This window comes from Crocodylus siamensis, chromosome 1, assembly GCF_052110815.1.
Source record: "Crocodylus siamensis isolate JL-2025a chromosome 1, ASM5211081v1, whole genome shotgun sequence".
NCBI classification, from domain to species: Eukaryota; Metazoa; Chordata; order Crocodylia; family Crocodylidae; genus Crocodylus; species Crocodylus siamensis.
The window spans coordinates 214,063,165-214,082,850 of NC_143395.1; the positions used below are offsets into that span (position 1 = coordinate 214,063,165).

Consider the following 19,686-nt stretch of genomic DNA (forward strand, 5'->3'; position numbering starts at 1 on the left):
GGGTAACGCTGCCACTACCCAGGTACTGGTCTCTGGCAGGGCTCTGTGCATCCTAGGGCACACAGACCCCGTGAACCTTGCGGGTGCTTTGCCCACAGTAATATTTCTGGGTGCTTCTTTTAGCCTGAAGGATCCCTAGATAGCATTAGGAAAAGCTGAAGGAGGATAGAAAGGAAAAAAAATTCACGGGCCAGGCAGGGGGTGGAAAGACTTCCTTACAGCAGCACGATACAGGTTGCAACATAACACCTTTACTGTTGGGGGCGTGGGAGGGGGCGGTAAGACAAGCAAGTCAGAATACACTTTGAGCAAACAAAACCAACTTGAATCTTTACAGAGATTGGATACAGGGACTCTTTTAAGACACAACTAGCCTGGATGCAATTCCTAACTCCTGGTAGGTTTCTGCTTACAGAAAATCACCAGGCAGCTGCCTGGGGTGCTTGCTTGTAGTTTTCAGAATGCCTGCCTGAAAGATGAGGGCTTCCTACTTGTGGCAGGGCGGCCCCTAAGGGTGCCATGACCTCCCCTAGTGCCCTTGCCTACCGTGCCAAGTCTGGGTCCTTTCATAGGTCCCTTCCGACCCTAGAAACTGAGCAGATCATCTAGTCCGACCCCCTGCCATGGCAGGAAAGAATACCGGGGTCAAATGACCCCAGCAAGATGTGCATCTAACCTCCTCTTAAACACCAGGGCATGGGTGAGCCAGTCATTGCTGTGTGCCATAGCCTTCATTTTAAAGAAAAAATAAAGGAACAGAATAAAAATCAACTCTGCCAATCTTTTTTTATCATTTTCACAACACCCTCCTGGAGGAAGAGAAGAAAGAAGTGAGCAAGCAGCGGAGGCAGGGGGTGCAGATGTCCTCACTGGGATGGCAGAGTGGGGAGCATGCCATCTGGAGTTGTGCTGGGGGGGGGAAGACAGGGGGAGCTCCTGATGTGGCGGGCAAGAACCCCCCTGCAAACTGTGGTCCAGGAACCCTTAAGGCCATCTGCACCCAGAGTTATGAGAGGGCTTCTCTGGTCTCCAATCTCTGGTGTCCATTTCATAGTTTCTAGGGTCGGAAGGGACCTGAGCAGATCACCGAGTCCGACCCCCTGCCATGGCAGGAAAGAATACCGGGGTCAAATGACCCCAGCAAGGTGTTCATCTAGCCTCCTCTTAAACACCCCCAGGGTAGGAGCCTGAGCCTGCACCACTTCTCTTGGAAGCTGGTTCCAGACCCTAGCCACCCTGACCGTGAAGTCACGCCTCCTGATTTCATAGACATTTAACACATCCTCCATCTCGCCCACCACGTCTTTGATCTTATTGGTTTGGTTAAGGAGGCTACTTCCTACCCTTCTTGGCACGGGGCTGATCTTACTGTACCGGGATTCTCCCTGAGTCCCGGTGCTGGTCCTCTCCCGGGGCCTAGTCACTAGACACACCCCCTCCTGGGCATCTTGCTGACTGTGTCCCTTCTCACCCAGCCCAGACTTCCCAATGGGCTTATGCCCCACTCAGGGCTTCAGATCTCATAGGCAGTGCCCCACCTGGGCCTGCCTCCCTTATATTCCATGGCCACTTGCGCCCTGGCCTGCATCCCGCACCCCACACGGTCTCTATGCCCGCACTCAGGCCTGTAATCTTGCCCTGTGCGCTCCCTGCCCGCACTCAGGCCTTTTATGCCCCCACTGGGCCCATGGTCGCACCCCATGAGCTCCCCACCCACACCCGGGCCTGCCTATGCCCCCACTGGGGCCCCATGGTCACACCCCATACACTCCCCATGCCCAACTTGGGCCTACACCCCACTGGGGCTCTTCCCAATTAGGGCCTGTCCCAGTAATGCCCACACTGGGCTGGGGTTGGGACCCCCCCATTACTTAGACCCACCTTCCTGGGCCCACACCCTACTGGGCTTCCACCTCTACTCTGCTCTTCCCAAAGTCACCCCAACGGGCTGGGGTCAGAACAACCTTTCAACACGGCACCCTCCATGGTGCCAGGAACTCCCCCACCTTACTGGGGAGGTCCTGCTGAGGCCTCCTCTACCCCTACAGCCTCGCCCAGTCCTCCAGTGTAATAATTACAACTCCACAAAACTATGCTGCTCTCTCACATACCTGTCAGGAGTCCCGCCCCCGCCTCCTCTCAACCCCCCCCCCCCCCCCCCCCCCCCAGGGAACTGTGTCTAGCCACAGCTTTCCCTTCCTTATGAAGGCCAAGCCTTGCCCCCTGGTGGTCAGCTGATCTAATCAGCTCCCAACAACTAGCACCTGCTGCCTTAATAACTGGCAGCTAAGCCATTCCTATCTTCAGTAGCAGGCACTCTAATGCCCTGCTACACTACTCCCCCTAGGAATTTTATCTGACCAGGTCACCTGATTGACCAGCCTGATCCAAGAGAAGCAGGGAGGGAAAGGGGTCACCTGGGCTGACCCAAGTAAGGAGGAGGGGATTTCTTCAAGGTACACCATTGCACTTTTACAAAAGATCCATTGCAGTTTGCCTCTTTTCCTGAGACATGTGACATCAGTCTCTGTTGGAAACAGATTTGTGCAGCAATTGAACAATGTTTTGACAGAATGCAAATGCTCGTGCTTCAAGTGCAAGAGGAAAATTTTCTATCCATCCACCCCAGGCATAAACATGTTCCAGATCATGTAAAGTCCACCATAGTAATGCTGACAAGTGATTACTGGAGGCCATTTGTGGCTATGAGGAAGGCTTATGGAAGTCTATAATGACAGCAGTTTTGTATGATTATGTCCATTGCACAGGTGAGCTGGTCCTTCACAGTAGCACTCGTTTCCTAGGGTGAGGACAAGGCTGGAGTGCGGAGACTAGAGGGATAGATCAGCAAGCAGTGTGTTCCATGGTAAGAGCGTGAATCGGAGCCTGACAGAATTACCAGGTGTTTAAAAAAATGCCTGCCCATAGGTCTGCTAAAAAACTGAGCTGACTGCTGGGTCACAGACAGTAGTCCCTCTTTGGGAGTCCACACTAGGACAAGGGGGTGGAGGCTGGTAAATGTAAGGCTGCCAGGGTAGCACAGTATTGGGTGCATTCAGGAGTGTCAAGGTGAGTGGGGGACCCAGGAAGGGACAACACAATGTAAAACCATTGCAGCAGTCAAGGAACATTGCCAGCATTAGAACTGCTTTTTTATTAATAGGGTGTGTCCCCACAAGCATGCACGTGCAGAGTTCACCTTTCCTGTGACACAAACGTGTGCTGCTGCTATTTGTTGCTGGGCATGCCCCTGCACATGTGCTGCAGCTCATGGGAAAGTGACCAAGGTAGGATAGAGAAAGCTGGGACCAGTGCCTGTTGTACCCCAGCAGCCTTACCTGGGGTCCTGGGGGATCTTTTGAGGCAGCAGCAGTGCAGAGATGGCCACTCAGAACCTGGCCAGCAGCTGGAGAGTGGCTCTAGCTGGCCAGGCTCTAGTTTCTGACAGTGCTTGTTGCTATGGTATGCACTGTGTTGCTTTTTTTAGCAGCTGTATTTTTTGGCACTGGGATCTCCCAATGTAAAAAAAACCCACCGCTCTCCAAATTAATAGCATGGCACATGGGTGCACATGCACTGCATGTGTTTTGTGGCACCTCAAATAGTTCAAGGTGCCACACTTGTGGGGGATGTGCTCATATGCCACAAAACTTTTTACTGATAACCAAACTTTTTTTATTATGGTTGATATTAGAGTAACAAATGTGAGCCTTGCCCAACACCTGGCAGAAAGGTTTCATTTGCAGTTTGCAACACATTTCTGTAAAGATGTGTGTCAATAAAAGAAAAGTTTGGTGGTTAGTAAAATAAAATTGTCTTGGGTTGCCAACTTTGGACCTTCAGGTGTATTTAAACTTACTCTTTCCTTAAAGAAGAAGAGAAAGAACCTAAGTGCCTTGATAGATTTTGTCCATTTTGTTTTGGAACACTTACTTAAAAAGTACCTGCTTCTCATATTATAACAATGCTTTTTTTAAAGGAGAGAGAGAAAAAAATAATTCAAACATCTATGGCCCTGTGGCTGTCCAAGAACCATCTGCATCACAGCTACTGATGTAATGTGGGAGACTTCATAGTTTCATAGTAGCTAGAGTCGGAAGGGACCTAGGTAGATCATCTAGTCCGACCCCCTGCCTTAGCAGGAAAGAGCACCGGGGTCAGATGACCCCGGCAAGGTGCTCATCTAACTTCCTTTTAAAAATCCCCAGGCTAGGAGCCTGCACCACTTCCCCTGGAAGCCAGTTCCAGGCCCTAGCCGCCCTGACTGTGAAGTAGCGCCTCCTAATATCTAATCTAAACTTACCCTCCGCCAGTTTGTGACCGTTATTCCTGGTCACTCCTGGCAGCGCACGGGGGAACAGGGACTCCCCCAATACCTGCTGATCCCCCCTGACCAGTTTGTAGCAGGCCACAAGGTCCCCCCTTAACCTTCTCTTGTGGAGGCTAAACAGGTTCAGGTCCCATAGCCTCTCCTCATAAGGCCTGCCCTGCTGACCCCTGATCATACGAGTGGCCCTCCTCTGAACTCTTTCCATATCATCCACGTCCCTCTTGAAGTGTGGCGCCCAGAACTGGACGCAGTACTCCAGCTGCGGCCTGACCAGTGCCGCATAGAGGGGGAGGATCACCTCCCTGGACCTGCTCGAGATGCATCTGTGGATGCATGACAGGGTACGGTTGGCCTTCTTGACTGCCTCCCCACACTGCCGGCCCATGTTCATCGTGGAGTCAATGACGACTCCAAGATCCTTTTCCGTCTCCGTGCTGGCAAGAGGGGAGTTCCCCAACCTGTAAGTGTGGTGCCGGTTCTTCCTCCCCATGTGCAACACCTTGCACTTATCAGTGTTAAACCCCATCCTATTCTCATCCGCCCACCGTTGCAACCTGTCAAGGTCAGCTTGTAGTCTATTGCACCCTTCTAGTGCACCCACATCCCCCCACATCTTAGTGTCATCAGCAAACTTGAACAGGGTGCTTTCTACCCCGTCATCCAAGTCACTGATGAAGATGTTGAACAGTGCGGGCCCGAGGACCGAGCCCTGCGGAACCCCACTGCCCACATCCTTCCAGGTCGAGAAGAACCCATTCACTACCACCCTCTGGGTGCGGCCCTCCACCCAGTTGGCGACCCATTTGACCGTGTGGGCATCGACACCACAGTCTCCCAGCTTTTTGATGAGGACAGGGTGAGAGACAGTGTCGAAAGCCTTCCGGAAGTCCAAAAAGACTACATCCACAGCAACCCCTGCGTCTAATGATTTGGTGACCTGATCGTAAAAGGCCACCAGGTTGGTCTGACAAGACCTGCCACTGATGAACCCATGTTGGTTGCCCCTGAGCATGCATTCCCCCGCAAGGCCCTCCTGGATGTGTGCCAGGATAATTTTTTCAAAGAGCTTACCCGGGATTGAGGTAAGACTAACTGGCCTGTAATTTCCCGGGTCCTCTTTTTTTCCCTTTTTGAAGATAGGGACCACATTGGCCCTCTTCCAGTCCTCCGGCACCTCGCCAGAGCACCACGAGTGCTCATAGAGCCGCGCCAGGGGTCCCGCAATGACCTCGGCCAGTTCCTGTAGAACCCTAGGGTGAAGATCGTCCGGACCAGCGGACTTGAACACGTCCAGCCTCTCCAGAAGTACCCTAACTCCTCGCTAACCCCTGGCCCAGGCGTGTCTCTCTCGGGGCCCGAGGGGGGCCCAGCAGGGAGGTGGCTGAACTGGTCCCTACTTAGGAAGACAGAGGCAAAGAAATCGTTAAATATGTTAGCTTTGTCATGTGGCGTGATGACTAAGTTGCCCATCGTGTCCTGCAGGGGCCCCACATTACCCGGGACCCTCTTTTTACCCCCTATGTATTTGAAGAAGGACTTCTTATTGTCCTTAATCCGGGAAGCTAGTCCTATCTCCAACTCTGCCTTGGCCCTCCTGACTGCCCCCCTACATCCTCGGGCGACTGTAACATAGTCCTTCTTGGTGATGACCCCATCTCTCCATTGGGTATATGCCTCCCTTTTAGCAAGGAGACTTGGTAGAGGCCATGGCCTTTGGATGCCAAGGATCCTAATTTGAGACAGGGACCACGACAGAGGTACATGTTGCAAGGATGAATCAAGGTACTGATTGGCTCTGTCTTATGTATGTCAGTGTCTAGTGGCCAGTTTACGGAAAACAGCTGCAGAAAGCAGAATCTGACAGGTTCTCCTGTTGGCTACAAAGGACCAACTCACAGGATCATCATAAAATTCTAGTTTATTGGATGGATACAAAAATTAGATCATAAACCTTGGGGCTGATCCCCTCAAACACACACACATTCATACACACACTCACAGCAGCTAGCTGTGAATACTCAGCCCCAGTGTCAAGATATACCTATCCCCAAGTGCTGGAGTCTGCCATCGATGGCCTGTTGAGGCTTCTTTCAGTGCAATATTACTTCAGAAGGGGGTCACCAGCTTGTCCTTCTGTCTGGACAGGCATGGTGCTGGTCAGGTCAAAAAGGGCACCATGGGGGGGTCATTCATCGCTCCCTTATATCCCTCTCTGGCAGACTTTGGTGAATCCCCAATTCTCAGGCTTACCCAACTGAGGGGTCATTGACTTCATGGGATGTCCCCCTTGGTGGCTGCTGGATGGCAGCTGTCAGCCCAGGGGTCACGTCCGCGAGTACGTGCAGTCTTGGGAGTCTGTTGATGAATTCTGATAAATTCACTGCCATGATGAATAGGGCTCTGGAAGTCGTTAATCTGGGGGTATTTCAGCCCCAAGAGTTGGTCACCATCATTGATTAGTTCAAAGCAGGATTTCTGTACTTCTAACAGTGAAGTTTCAGGGAATTCCTAGATCTGTATTGATTCTTTCCTCTGGTTAGTCTGTGGTTTCATGGTGTTAATTGCCGCTCATTAACTTACACATTCAATTATTGATTCATTCACTCACTCAGGGGACAGCCTGATACAGGGAGGCGGCAGTTCAATTCCTGCCCTTGCTAACTTTGTTACAGTGTACTTACTTCTAAAAATAGAACATATTCAGTTATAAGGTAAAGAGTATAAAATATAAACTACAAGACTATAAAACACAAGAGTTGCAAATGCCATGGATACAAAATGCACACATACAAAATGTAAAACACAATTCCTTATACCAAAATACCCAAATAATTTTATATCTTATAGTGAAAAAAGGAAGAAGGAAAGAAAAAAGGGAGGAAGGAAGAAAAGGTAGAAGAGAAGAGACATATCTAAAGAGGGGAAAGCAAATGCAGGCAAGAGGCCTTTGCTATCTATGGCCAGAGGGGAATATATGATGGAAGGGGGGCTTCTTGTCACACTAGGAGGAGGGGGGAAGCAGGCAGAAAAAGGGGGCTTTCTGTTACACTCCACACAGACCATAATTTGGTGACATCTTGGTTTATACTGCTGTTTCTGCTCCAGTGCTGTCTGGGGGACCAGTTGCCAGAGTTTGGGATCTGTGACAAAACCTGTGGGAAGGGAAAACAACAGAATATTAGACATCTCACCTGCCTAATCTAAGGCAGAAGATGGACTCTCCCACTGGGGACCAGGGGGACACCGGCTTTTCAGAACTTTTCTATTCTGCAAATAACAAGTCCAGAGGTATAACTAGCAATTGTGGCACCCTAAGCACAGTGTGCAGCAGGGCAATGCCAAGCACCGCCCATTTTCCTTTGGCAGCCCTTCTGGCTTTTAGTCTAAATAGGTGCCACGGGCTGGTGCCCGGTTCACTCTGCACTAGTAACACTATGGAGTTCTACTGCTGTCCCAAGGACAACTAAAGGCCTTCTCAGATCCTCCATTACTATCACACTTGCACCTCTTGACTCTGCATTTCTGGTCTCATGATCCTGCATTTGTGGAGCCACTGCTCACAGCTGAGGGAGTGGCTAGCACCAGAGGAGAGCAGAACAGTGGCATTTGTCCTGGGCCACCAGGTCATCTGGCCTAGTGGGTAGAGCTGGGTGTGGAGCTGGTGGTTAAAAGGTCAGAGGCCACAAGCCAGGGTCAGGGACTGGAAATCAGAAACCTAATTACCAAGTCCAAGGGATAATCCACAAGGCAAAAGTCCAAGAATAAGACGTACTGGGGTCAGGAGTCAGATCTGCAGGGAGAATCTAGAAGCTGAAATCTAGGTGCAAGCTGAAGGGAGGGTCATGAACCAGGGAAGTGAGAGATGTTGCTGGGGCAGAAGCTGCTCAGAGACTGAAGGCCAGTGTATTCTGCAGCAAGGCTCAGGTGCTAGAGGAGTTCCTCAAATACAGCTCCAGAATGAGTCTGCAGGAAGGGGCTGGGGGGTCAGCTAGCCTTGAATAATGGTATCTGGGTCAGTGCCCTTAAGAAGGGCTGCAGGGTAGGAGCCAGCCTGAGCCTTACAGAGCTGATCCCAGCTGCAGGACAGGAGCCATACAGAGTTAAAGCTCACTGAAAGGGTAAGAACAAATTCTCTTGTGAGGAAAGAGGAGGAGGTCATGAAGTGAAGTACCAGGAGCTCAGACAAAGGGGTAAGAGGAGATGGATGAGGTTTTCTCCTGGTGCAGTTTTCTAGGTCAAAATATAGTATTTTTTGCAGTCCTATCCTGGAACTGCCTCCCTCAGGGTCAGTTTGTGAAGGCCTGTATGGTCAGAAGTGCAGCTCTATCCAGGGAGATTCCTCACACAATGCAACACTGACGGGTCTGTTGCCTGATTCTCTTTACTGCCCTTCTACCAGGCAGCCCTGTTCAGCCCTGTGCAACTAGGAGAGGCCTACTGGGCAGAGAAGCTGACCCCCTGCCTAGTGGCTCAACAGAGCTGATTGACTGACAGATCCTGTCATATGTAGATGACAGCTTTACTCTGCTGGGTCTCCATCCTCACAGGAAGATCCCCTGGGTGCAAGAGGTAGGCAGGTTAACAATCCTGTACTCCTTTCCTCCAGAGGTGTTGCACTCACTGAAATTCAGAATACCTCCCTTTGCTGTACCTGCCATGTGCTCAGACGGCACTGACTGGCATGGTATCCTTGTATGATACTGTCATGCCCTGTAATGTTGTAAGGTGAACTACAGCTCCTGGGAGCCGCAAGGCATCTTGGAGAATGAACTGTAGCAGGCACTACAACTTCCAGAATGCTACAGAAGAAAGGAGGAAGCAAAAGGAGCAGCCTAGGGGAGCAGAACAGCAGGGCAGAAAGAGAGGCAGGTGGCATGAGAGCAGGAAGCAGCTAGGACTGTGAGATGCCACAGAGGGGCTCAGACATGGAGCCTGGACAGATGGCATACAGGTGTTTTGGGACCAGAGACAAGTTTGGAGTCTCTCTGGAGTCATGGAGGGGATTCAGCTAGCTCAGGTATTTCCCTATCTGTTACCTGTTATCTGTTCTTGAGTGATTTCACCATAGTGACAGTTTTTTATCTGTCATATGCATCCTAAGTGTATGTACCCTTATTTACCAATACTTCTCCCAATGTCCTTAGCCCATTGGCTTGTGACTCTGATCCCCAACATCCTAATATAATAAAAGGCTGGCTGGCTGTCTGGTTGGCTGTAATGCTTTTGGCCAACTGTGAAAGATGGCATTTGGCACCGAGAGATGGCATTTGGCTGCACGGGCTGGGCTGTGGGGGCCCCAGTTTGCACCACTCTCAGCGAAGTGTGTGGCAGTGGGAAACACACCCTGGCCACCCAAGCAGTGGGGCTTCCCCCCCCACCTCCCTGCCTCAGGTGGCAGTGGCTCCCTCCCTCCCTCCCACCCACCTCCACCTCCTCCCCCAAGCAGTGGGGACATCCCGCAACTCCCTGCCTCATAGCTGGCTCCCCAGCACTGTTGGGGGGTGCGGAGGTAGACCCCAAGTGGCAGACAAGGGTCCCAGATGTGGGGGGAACACAGGGCTTGGTCCCTGCCCACCCCCCATCATTCTTGGCAGGTAATTTACAAGTCCCTGTATGAAAGTGGAAACCTCCCTTGGTGGTTCCCTGTGGTGGTTCCTTGGGTTGCAGGGTATGTTACAATACCATAGGCGTAATATCAAATCTAGACAAATTGATTCACTAATGCTATACAATACATACCGGCCATCATAGGGCAGACACAGGTCAACGAAAACCAAAATGACCAGCAAGCTGAGGAGACCAGACAGAATTAAGATCCACCGAAGACAAAAATGACTCCTTTCTAAACAGGGAGAGTTGCTATTTCAGTTACGCTTCCTCACTGATCATTTCTTTTGTTCCATCCATCAGAGGAGTGCAGGCTGCTTTTAACTTCAATTTAAAACATTTATAGAATCATGGAGAAATTGCAGCTTGCTTCTAAAACAACATCAGAATTGGCACAGTTGTCAGACCCAAGGTCCTAGATCCAAGCCTGTATCCTGTAACAGTGGCAAATCCTGGCTGCCTTAGTGGAAATGTATAAGGAACAAGGCATGCAAACAATGATCCCATCCTAGTCCCCCCACTCAGTCACTAACAGTGATAAATGTAAAGAACCATCCCTCTTTTTCCTAATGGAAAATTAAGGCATACAGGTTTTTTTTCCCCCAAGCTCATGCGTGGAGTCTGCAGCAGAGCCAGAAACAGAGGCCAAATCTCCCCATGCCCAAGCCACTGAGTCACATGAGAACTAGTGAAAGGCTCAACAGCCAGTTAACTGTCCCCTACCTGGCCCTGTCTGCCAGGCTAGACATTGCTGTGGTAAGAGCACAGGGAAAGGTCCCTGTGTAAGTCTGGACTTTTATAGTAGGTTTCTGTAGCTTTATCAGGTTTCACTATCCAAATAGTTTACAGCTCTTGCAGTCCCTGTGGCAGGCTGATCAGTATCACTGATGATTCCCTGAGCCAGGGGAGCACACGTATTCAGCAGTTATGAGTGCAGATTAAACAGAGGAAAGTGATACTAACTCTTACCTGAGTGGTAGTCTATGGATTGGCTCCAATTTCCCGTTGAATGAGAGATAGAGCAGGTTACTTGACTGTCTCTGGTGGGATTAGCTACATATTTACCAAGAACAGTCACTATTCCATTGGGGTGAGATTCATACTTACCACTGTGAGGGATTTCTGGGACCCACGAGATTTGTGCAGCTGGTTTTCCTGCAGCTGCCTTGCACACCACATTGCCATTGCTGTCACAATTCAGGGTCACCTTCGGAGGGACTGCAAGGCATAAGAGAAGAGAAAGATTTGGTTTGATGCGCTTAACATGGTGCCCTCCTCATTTCTACCTGGAGAAGCCTAGCATAGGGACAGGAATGGGAATGAAGGTAGTGTGGCAGTGAACACTTCTTGCGGTCACCTTTTGTTTTTCTCTGCTTTTGCCTTCACTTGCCATGCCTTTGCTTGCCACCAAATATAATAAAAAAGTCTTGAGATAACTTAGTGTCTGGGGAGGTTGCCTTAGTGGCTTAAAAGGGAGTCTGGTGTATCAGACCAGTCTTGGCCTCCGGTGCTCCCTTTATCTCCCCTTCTTACTGAATCTCCTGCCTCTCCTAGTTTCTGTTCCTTGGGTCCCTGACCCTGGCTCTGGGTCCTACAACCTCTGCCTGGCCCTCTCCAGGTTAAATATTGCAGTGTGCTCTTCTGCACTCTGCTGCGTGGCCTCCAAACTACCCCTTTCAGCCGCTCCTCCAGTTTTTATTAGTACATTTTTAACAGAAATACAACTGATCCTGGGTGAACAGAACCAGGCATCCACCAAAATCTCATCCCCCAGGTATACTCACAAAAAAGAAGAGGCATCCGCACCCCTACTAGCATCTTTTCCTCCCCTTGTAGATACAGGTTCCCTGCTCTCCTCCAGAGTTTTCATGCCTCATAAATTGAAACTTTAGGTTTTTAATTGAAACCTACCTTTTCAATTTTCTGTCAAGTTATGGCGAGAGGCCCAATCCTTTTTTTTTTTTTCCTCAGAGTCAGAGACTGCCCATGGCTGCATGGCAGGCTGCCAACAGGCTGAACTGCCCCTGAGCTGTGGGGGTGCTCCGGTCCTTTCCACCAAGGTAGCAGAGTCCCCTGGGGCTGCCCAGGTGGGCTGCTGGCCTGATCCAACTCTTCCCCAAGCTGGGGCAGCACCTGGCCTGTTAGCAGGCCCCCCAGGTGGCCTCAGAGGCTGTTACCACCACGGAGGGAAAGACTGGAGTCCCCAACAGGTCAGGGGCACTTGGCCCTCCGACAGCTTTCCCTTTTGCCACAGTAGAGGTGGGCAAACTCTGCCAAAGCAAAACAAAAGTTTTCTGCAGTGTGTTTAACTGAGTGTCCAGGTAGAATTGGCTCCTTCTTAAAAATAAGAAAAAAGGCAGCTGTGAAAAGAACTAGCCCATCAGCCCAAACTACATCTTTGGCCCCGGATGAATTTTCCACTTCCTTGTCTCTCCTTTGTGTACCCACCAGTCTCAGCGCTACCTGCAGAGTCACATCTGCTGTGAATTGAAGGCTTCAAGTACTAGAACTGTTGCTCTAGCACCTTTCCTTCGCCTTGGTTTAACCTAATGAAAATCACTTTTGGAACGCATAGCTGGGTAAAGGGATAATCGGGTAGAGGTTCCCCTCTAACAGAGAGAGGTCTTTATACCTGAAGCAGGGCACTAGGGTGCCTGCTACTGAAGATAAGAAATGGCTTAGCTGCCAGTTAGCAAGGCAGCAGGTGTTAGCTGTTGGAGCTGAGTAGATCAGCTGATCGCTAGGGGGTGAGGCTTGGCCTTCATAAGGAGGGAAGCCACAGGAGCAGGAGCTCTGTGGAAGAGCTGAGCAGCCGGAGTCAGTGTGACCAGCTGCAATGATGCAGGAGTGGAGAGAACCCTGACAGGTATGTGAGTGAGCCAGCATAGTTGTGGAGTTGTGATTATTACACTGGAGGACCAGGTGAGGCTGTAGGGGTGGAGGAGGCCTCAGCAGGAGCTCCCCAGTAAGGTGGGGGAGTTCCTGGCACCAAGGAGGGTACTGTGTGTGGGGGGTCCTGACCCCAGCCCCAGTGTGGGCAGTACTGGGACAGGCCCCAATTGGAAGAGTCCCAGTGGGGCATAGGCCTGAGTGTGGGCGGGGAGTGCACAAGGCATGACCACAAGCCCAACTGGGGCATAGACAGGCCCGAGAGTGGGCAGCGAGCGCAAGAGGTGTGAGCAAAGGCCTCAGTGGGGGCACAGAAGGCCCGGGTATGGGTATGAGTTGGCCCCGGGATAAGACCAGCACTGGGACTCCGAGGAAATCCTGGCACCGTAAGACCGGCCCCGTGCCAAGAAGGGTAGGAAGGCAGCCTCCTTCGCTGAACTAACAAGATCAAAGATGTGGCGGGTGAGACAGAGGATGTGTTAAAGGTCCAGACTTGGCATGGTAGACAAGGACACTAGGGGAGGTCACGGCATCCCTAGGGGCCATCCTGCCACAATACCCAATAGAAAACTCGCTCAAACCTGCCTGTTCCTTCCAGCCCAAGAGTGAGGCTCTACTGCTGCAAGGGGCAGCAGAAAGAGAAGGAGGCTGGAGAGAGGGAAAGGAGACGGTAGGGGCAGAGAGAGAGGGTGTTAATCACAGGAATCAGAGATCAAAATGTGACTGGGCTTATCCAGTGAGGCACTCTCCAAGCCTGTATTCTCATCCTCATACAGGAAGAGGAGCTCAGTGTCAGGTCTGGGTCTGATCATGTAGCCCACTGAAGAACAGTACAAGGTATTTCCTACCTAACACAGTCAGACGGTAGCATCGGTGGAAGTTCTGATCACTGGTTACGATTTCACAGATGTAAAAGCCCTCGTCAGTGAGTTGCACTGATGGAAGCTGAAGAGTAAAATTCTGCTCTGGTTCAGACTTCCAGTCCAGACTCTCACTGCAGTTTGTTCTGTTCACCGTGTGTGTGTCGTCCCTGTAGGCCAGGCTGCAGTGAGCTCCACTCCATGGTCGTATCTTCCAAGTTACTGCTACCAGACTGTCCCATGAAGGGCTAGGACAGGGCAGCAGAACCCTGCTACTGGCAGACCTGCTGATGTTTTCTGGAGAAAGCACAGGGAAAGGAAGACACTTGAGAAGTCACCTAGGAAACTATTCCAAGTCTTAGAACAATAACTTGTAGTGCGCTGCACTACTTTATTCGGACCTCTTCAGATCCTGAAGCTGTTCCATGTATTCATAGCTTCAACCAGCAACTGCTAATTTAATGTGTGCCTGTGCCCCCAGTCTGTAGGTTTATCCCCAGCTCCATACAATCTTTTTCCCTACTGCAGCCACAGTTCCAAGTTTCAGAAGGTGAGCCCTGGTGGGGAGTGGAGCCCGGCTGACCCTGTGGGCACAGCTGTGCTGGAGGAGCTCCTGGGATAACTTTTTTATTTTCTTCTGGCTTTGGCAGCAATTGTGATGGAAAATGGTGCTGAGGAGAGCACAGTCTTAGCCATCAGCCTATTCTAGACTGCAGCTGTTTCTGGCCTTTTGCTGCTGCTGTGCCATCCACAGCCAGAGCTTTGGTTTAATAGCTGGAAGCTCAGCAGGATCAGAGAGGCTTTGCATGAGGTACACACCCTGGTCTGCAGTTCATAAAATTACCAGCATGAATATGACATTATGGTTTATATTTGTTGTACTTATGCTGGGATAAGCCTGAATTTAGACCAAGTTTCTCTGCCATAAGCATCCAACATATTGAGTCCCGTGTGTTCAATATATTTGCCCCATCCCAGTAGGCCAAATTATGATGTACTACACTAGAATAAACATGAACCAACTAGTTTACTATTAGCTGTGTTTGCCCAGAATTAGAAGGGCAAGAAAACCTAGGTTGGCCAGATGCCAGGAAAAGGGAAGAAGTCACGGCCCACAACTTCAATTTCTGCTCCCTCTTCTCAAAAATAAATTAAACACAGAAAAAGTGCTTGAGCTTAATAAAGAACATAAATACACTTTCTTAAAATCTATGTAGTGGTATCTTGATTAGGGATGCAGAGGGATCTGTGTGCAGGGTGGAGAGCCTGAACCTCTTGACAAGAAATAAACCTCAATCAGCAGAATCCCAGGCTCATTTGAGGCAGGTGGCAATGGGTGGGTTGCCAGGAGTTGTGGGAGCTGTGTGGCCCCTACATGTGGTGACCAGATGGCTGTGCGCTCTGCCCCAAGACCTGCAGCTTTTCAACCCAGGCCCAGAAAGCAGCATTCTCAATTTCACCTCCCTGCCAGAGATCTTGCTCTTCCACCCCAACTCCCGCACTGCTAGAGTTTAGAATTGATTAGGGTTGTGTCAGATGGTATGGATAGGGATGATCCTGCCTTAGTTAGGACCTCTGGAGGACCCTTCCAACCTTACTCCTCTATGACTCTAAGCATCCCACCACAAATGAGCATGGAACGCCACCGTCCGGTGTCTGTAGCAGGGAAGGCAAATTCACATTGAAGCTTTGCTTCCACCCATATGGACTCTGGTGTGTGTAGGGAACAGATGTTTGGAGAATAGACAGTGCTGGTGGCACCCCAGAGCAGCCCCTGGCCCTGCATGTGTTTACGGGGGTGAGGAAGGATGCAGTTTGGGATAGGACTGACCAGATACTCGCTCAGCATGGAATGCTACATAACATTGAACTGGCACACAGAGGACCAGTTCAAAATAGTCTTGATTTTTCAGTGTTCAGAGGCTAGAAACTGAAATTATACATAAACTGGTATAAGTGATCAGAAACCAGTTCCAATCTGTAACATAACAGGGCTAGGTACAGACATTCAAAATATTCAAGGTGGAATCAATCTAAAATATGTGGTTTTCTGTAAGCGGTGTAGGTTAGAATAGCAAACAGAACACACGTTTACCCTTTGTTGCAGGAGGGAGGCAGGTGGGGGGGGGGCAAATCTTAGGCCAGCTTCTGCCATTTTTAAACCATTTTTTATTTTTCCATTTGTGTGTGTCAAACTTCTGTTCTATTATAGTTATAAATCAGTTTCCTATCACTTATACCAGTAAAAGTGTACCTGGCTTTTGTCATGTTACAGGTATGAACCAGTTTCCAATTACTTAAACAGGTTTATGTGTCATTTCTGTCCCTTGCCCAGAGTTCACTGCACATAAGCTGCTTTCAAAATGGCTGAAACTTGTTTACGATAAACCTCTGTGGATGTAGTATCAGACTTAACTGATTTAGGTTAAATTGGTTTGTTAAACATATATCCCATATTCCCTCTAGATTCTAGATAACTCGCAGTCCCCCAGCATCCTAGGATGCTTTGCACCTCCCTCCCTCTTTCCCTGCCCCCCCCCCCTCCACGGGGTGGGCAGGCTCGCCTCAGCCTCAGGGAGGCATGTTCTAGCACCCACCAGCTTCGGCCTGGGCCACTTCAGGCAGGTGGCTGCATTTCTGGAATGAAAAGTTAATGTCTGTTCACTTGCTTAGTGGTTCAATCTATGCAGCTTAGACTAATCTGAAAGACTGAGTTGATTCATCCTTGGGCTTTCTGACTCTCTGTACTTAGTCAGGAAGTTTAAGCCAGTCATAAGTGGCATGTACATCTATTTTCATAGGCTTCAAATTGTATTTAGAATTTTTTTTTAAGCATTATGTCTGTCCACACCCTCTACCTTTGCTTCATATGTGGCGAGGTTCCTTATTATCTAATTTCTACTGCTTGGCAGAGAGAACCACTCTCCAGTGGTCCCATCCAGGGGCAATATGTAGGGGATGCACACGGGTGCACGTGCACCCCCTGCAGAAATGTGCCACTGACACTGTTGGTGGTGCCTGCGGGCGGTCACTGCTTGCCACCCTGCTCTACCACTGCTGGTGGCATCTGCAGGCAGTCCATGATCACCCCTGCTCACCGCCAATGCTGCCGGCGGTGCCTGTGGGTGGTTGCTGACCTGTGGTTGTGCTCGCCATTCCCACCCCCACTGCTGTTGACAGTGCCAGTGGCATCTGCAGGAGCTCCCTGCTCCCTGCTGCTGGGCTCCAACCACTGCTGCCACAGCCATACCACCCCCAGCTGCTGGGGACACATGTCATTCCATGGACCCATTAGACCAGGTATTCTTGCAGTGAGGTGTATTTTGACAAGGTCCACCCAGAGGTCCTTTCTGCTGTTATTGGACTAAATATACTCGCAGTGAAGTGTATTGTTCAGTGTCACATGGGAGTAATTCTCCTTGCTTTTACCACACAGTCTATAAAAAGGCATAAATGTGGTCATTCAAGCCCTTCAAGTGTGTAGTTGGATCAGGGTTATTCTGAATGCCTGCCTTCCTAAAGCAAGTCCCATTAAATTTCAATAGCATTGTTCATACTCTCCAGATTAAGCACATGAATAAGAGAGTTGATAACTAGGTGCTGTAGTATGAACACAACATTGGAAAATGCCAGCCCAGCCTACCTCCAAGCTTTTGACTGCTGCAGTTTGGAATTGTGATTAAGAGACACAAAGTGAAGGATTTACCCCCTGTCACTTGTGGTATCCTCCTGTAACAGACCCTGAAACTCCCTGTTCCTTTAAAAGACAAATAGCCCAGCCAGGGCAGGTAGAATGCAAGCTAGGCAGGGTGAAGCAGCTGCATGTTGCTGGGGCAACAGGGCAAAAAGGCCACTTAGCAGGCAATCTGCTGACCAGAAGTGGGCAGGGCCCTGGGAAGATATAAGCTGAGAGCCTGAGCTAACCAGCTAGTCTCTCCCTGGCAGCCACAGGGTGAAGAGCTCTGGGCAGCAGGGCTCTTTCATGGATAGCTATCTTGCCTGCAGAACCCCAGTGAAGCTTGCAGAGCTGGCAAGGATAGCCTAGGGCTGGAAGGTATGCAGACACTTAAAGGGGCAGAGGGCCACTTCCCTGTTAGGTTATGTTATAGCCAAGGCTTATGTTTATGTTATAGTTACACTGGTAGTTTGGGTTGGGACTATAGGGGTGGTATGCGGAGGTCCCATTGACTTCCATGGGGCACGCAGTCGCCTTGAGCCCTCAAGCCATGAGCAACTATTGAGCCCAGAGCCAGAGAGGCACCATGGGCCCAGTACTCAAGAGGGACATGACCACACATGGCCAAGGGCCCAGCACTCAAGTGGGGCACAGCTTCGGAGGTGACAGTGGCCTGGCAGACAGGAGACAGGGGCCCAGTGCCTGAAAGGGCCGAACTAGGGCTAGAGCCTCAAAGTCAGGTTTGATACAATGACCCTGGGCTAGAAGGCCTCACTGAGAGTAAAGAGGTGGAGAACAGGAGAGCAACATTAAGGTAGTACCTGTGAGGTTTGGGGCATGATGCAAGGGAGGATTGGAGCCACACAATTATCCCCCTAAGGTCTGAGGTGCCCTGTGGTGGCACAGCTATAAAAACAAGGCCCAGCAAGGGGCCTGAGGATCAGTGAGGCCCAGCGAGGATCCTAGGGAATAATGAGAACCAGTAGGGTCAGGGAACACTAGCGGAGGTTCTGTTGAACTGGGGCCACGTGAAAGCCTGTGGGGCAGCTTCCCTTTTCAGAACCATAAGTAACAGCAAGGCGTGGCAGAAAAGATAGAAAGGAGGACACCCTACAAGAAAGCAAGGCATGGTCACGGAGCCACCAGTAGGTGTCATGGCCACCCCAGGGACCCTACCATGCCACATCTCCAGGGACCTGAGCAGTACTCTTGTTCCCATTTCTACTACAACCATAAATCAGCATGTGATATAAAATGCTGTAGTACATGAAGAGCTGTTATGTCCCCTTGTTCTCAAGGCCCTAAAGACTCTGCTTACTAATAGCTATGAATTCAGAAATTACATTACCATTAGTAATACTGTGTGTGCACCAGGTCTCTTGCTTCTGGGGACTTGAATTGTTTTCTTCACTGGGCTGTGTCTTGGGTTCAGTAGAACTGCTTGCCTGACAGCCTGTGTATAAAGAAAACTTTCAAAACAACTCATAACTGGATTGGAAGTAGAAGATTCTTTAGTCTGTTGGTTGCTGACAATCCATCTCTTCACAATCTGTTGTAGACAGTTAAAACATGCTTCATGCACAATAGTAGTGTTGTAATGCAGACATGAATTGGAAGGGGCCATGGCAGGGGTGGGCCAAATACTGTCCGTGAGCTGAATCTAGCCCACCAATTAATTGTATACATTCCATAGCTGCTCCTGTGGTGCTCCACATGGGGCCAAGCCCTGCCTGCTCCTGCTCAAAGCAGCTTGGGCCACACTCCAGTCCTCACTTGCCCCATGTCAGCCAACATCGACACCCCAGCCCTGGCCCTGGCCCCGACCCCAACCAGCATGCACAGCTCCTCAGCAGGGTTTCTTCTGCTGCCACATGGTGAACCTGTCCACCAGAAGATTAACATGCCCACAACCTGTAAGCAGGTAGAACTGCAGTCAAGATTAGCAGCAGGATTGCTAATAGGCTAAAACTAAATTAGGCAGATCCTGGTTAGGAGCACCTCAGACCAGGTGACCAAGAAAGTGATGAGCAGAGGCACATATAAGCTAGACCCAGGGGCTGGAACTGCAGTTTTTGGCAGAAGCAGGATGTGGCATACTCTGGGAGAACAGGAGCTGCACAGGAATAGGGGGATGCGAGCTTATGGACCCAGGGCAGTCCGTAGGCTCTAGTGGGAAGGTGCCACTCAGAAGACTGTCTAAAAGATAAGCAATGGCAGCTTATGGAGTGGCTGTAGAGTAGGAAAGGAGGCCACTGATGATGGCCCACAGCAGGGCATATAACACAGTGTTCTCTACTACCTGACCTGACTTGTTACACTCTAGA

General features: G+C 50.2%; 1 protein-coding gene across 1 annotated transcript in view; it reads right to left on the bottom strand.

Moving 5' to 3' along the window:
- Positions 1 to 16,842, bottom strand: part of LOC149874107 (cell surface glycoprotein CD200 receptor 1-B-like) — a 32,487-nt gene extending 15,645 nt beyond the window's left edge. The window contains exons 1-3 of the mRNA XM_090040645.1: positions 16,785 to 16,842; positions 13,675 to 13,983; positions 10,907 to 11,155 (exon numbers count right to left, since the gene is read on the bottom strand). Coding sequence (XP_089896771.1) covers positions 10,907 to 11,155; positions 13,675 to 13,983; positions 16,785 to 16,842 — 616 coding nt within the window. The remainder of the gene's footprint in view (positions 1 to 10,906; positions 11,156 to 13,674; positions 13,984 to 16,784) is intronic.
- Between the last annotated feature and the right edge of the window lie 2,844 nt (positions 16,843 to 19,686).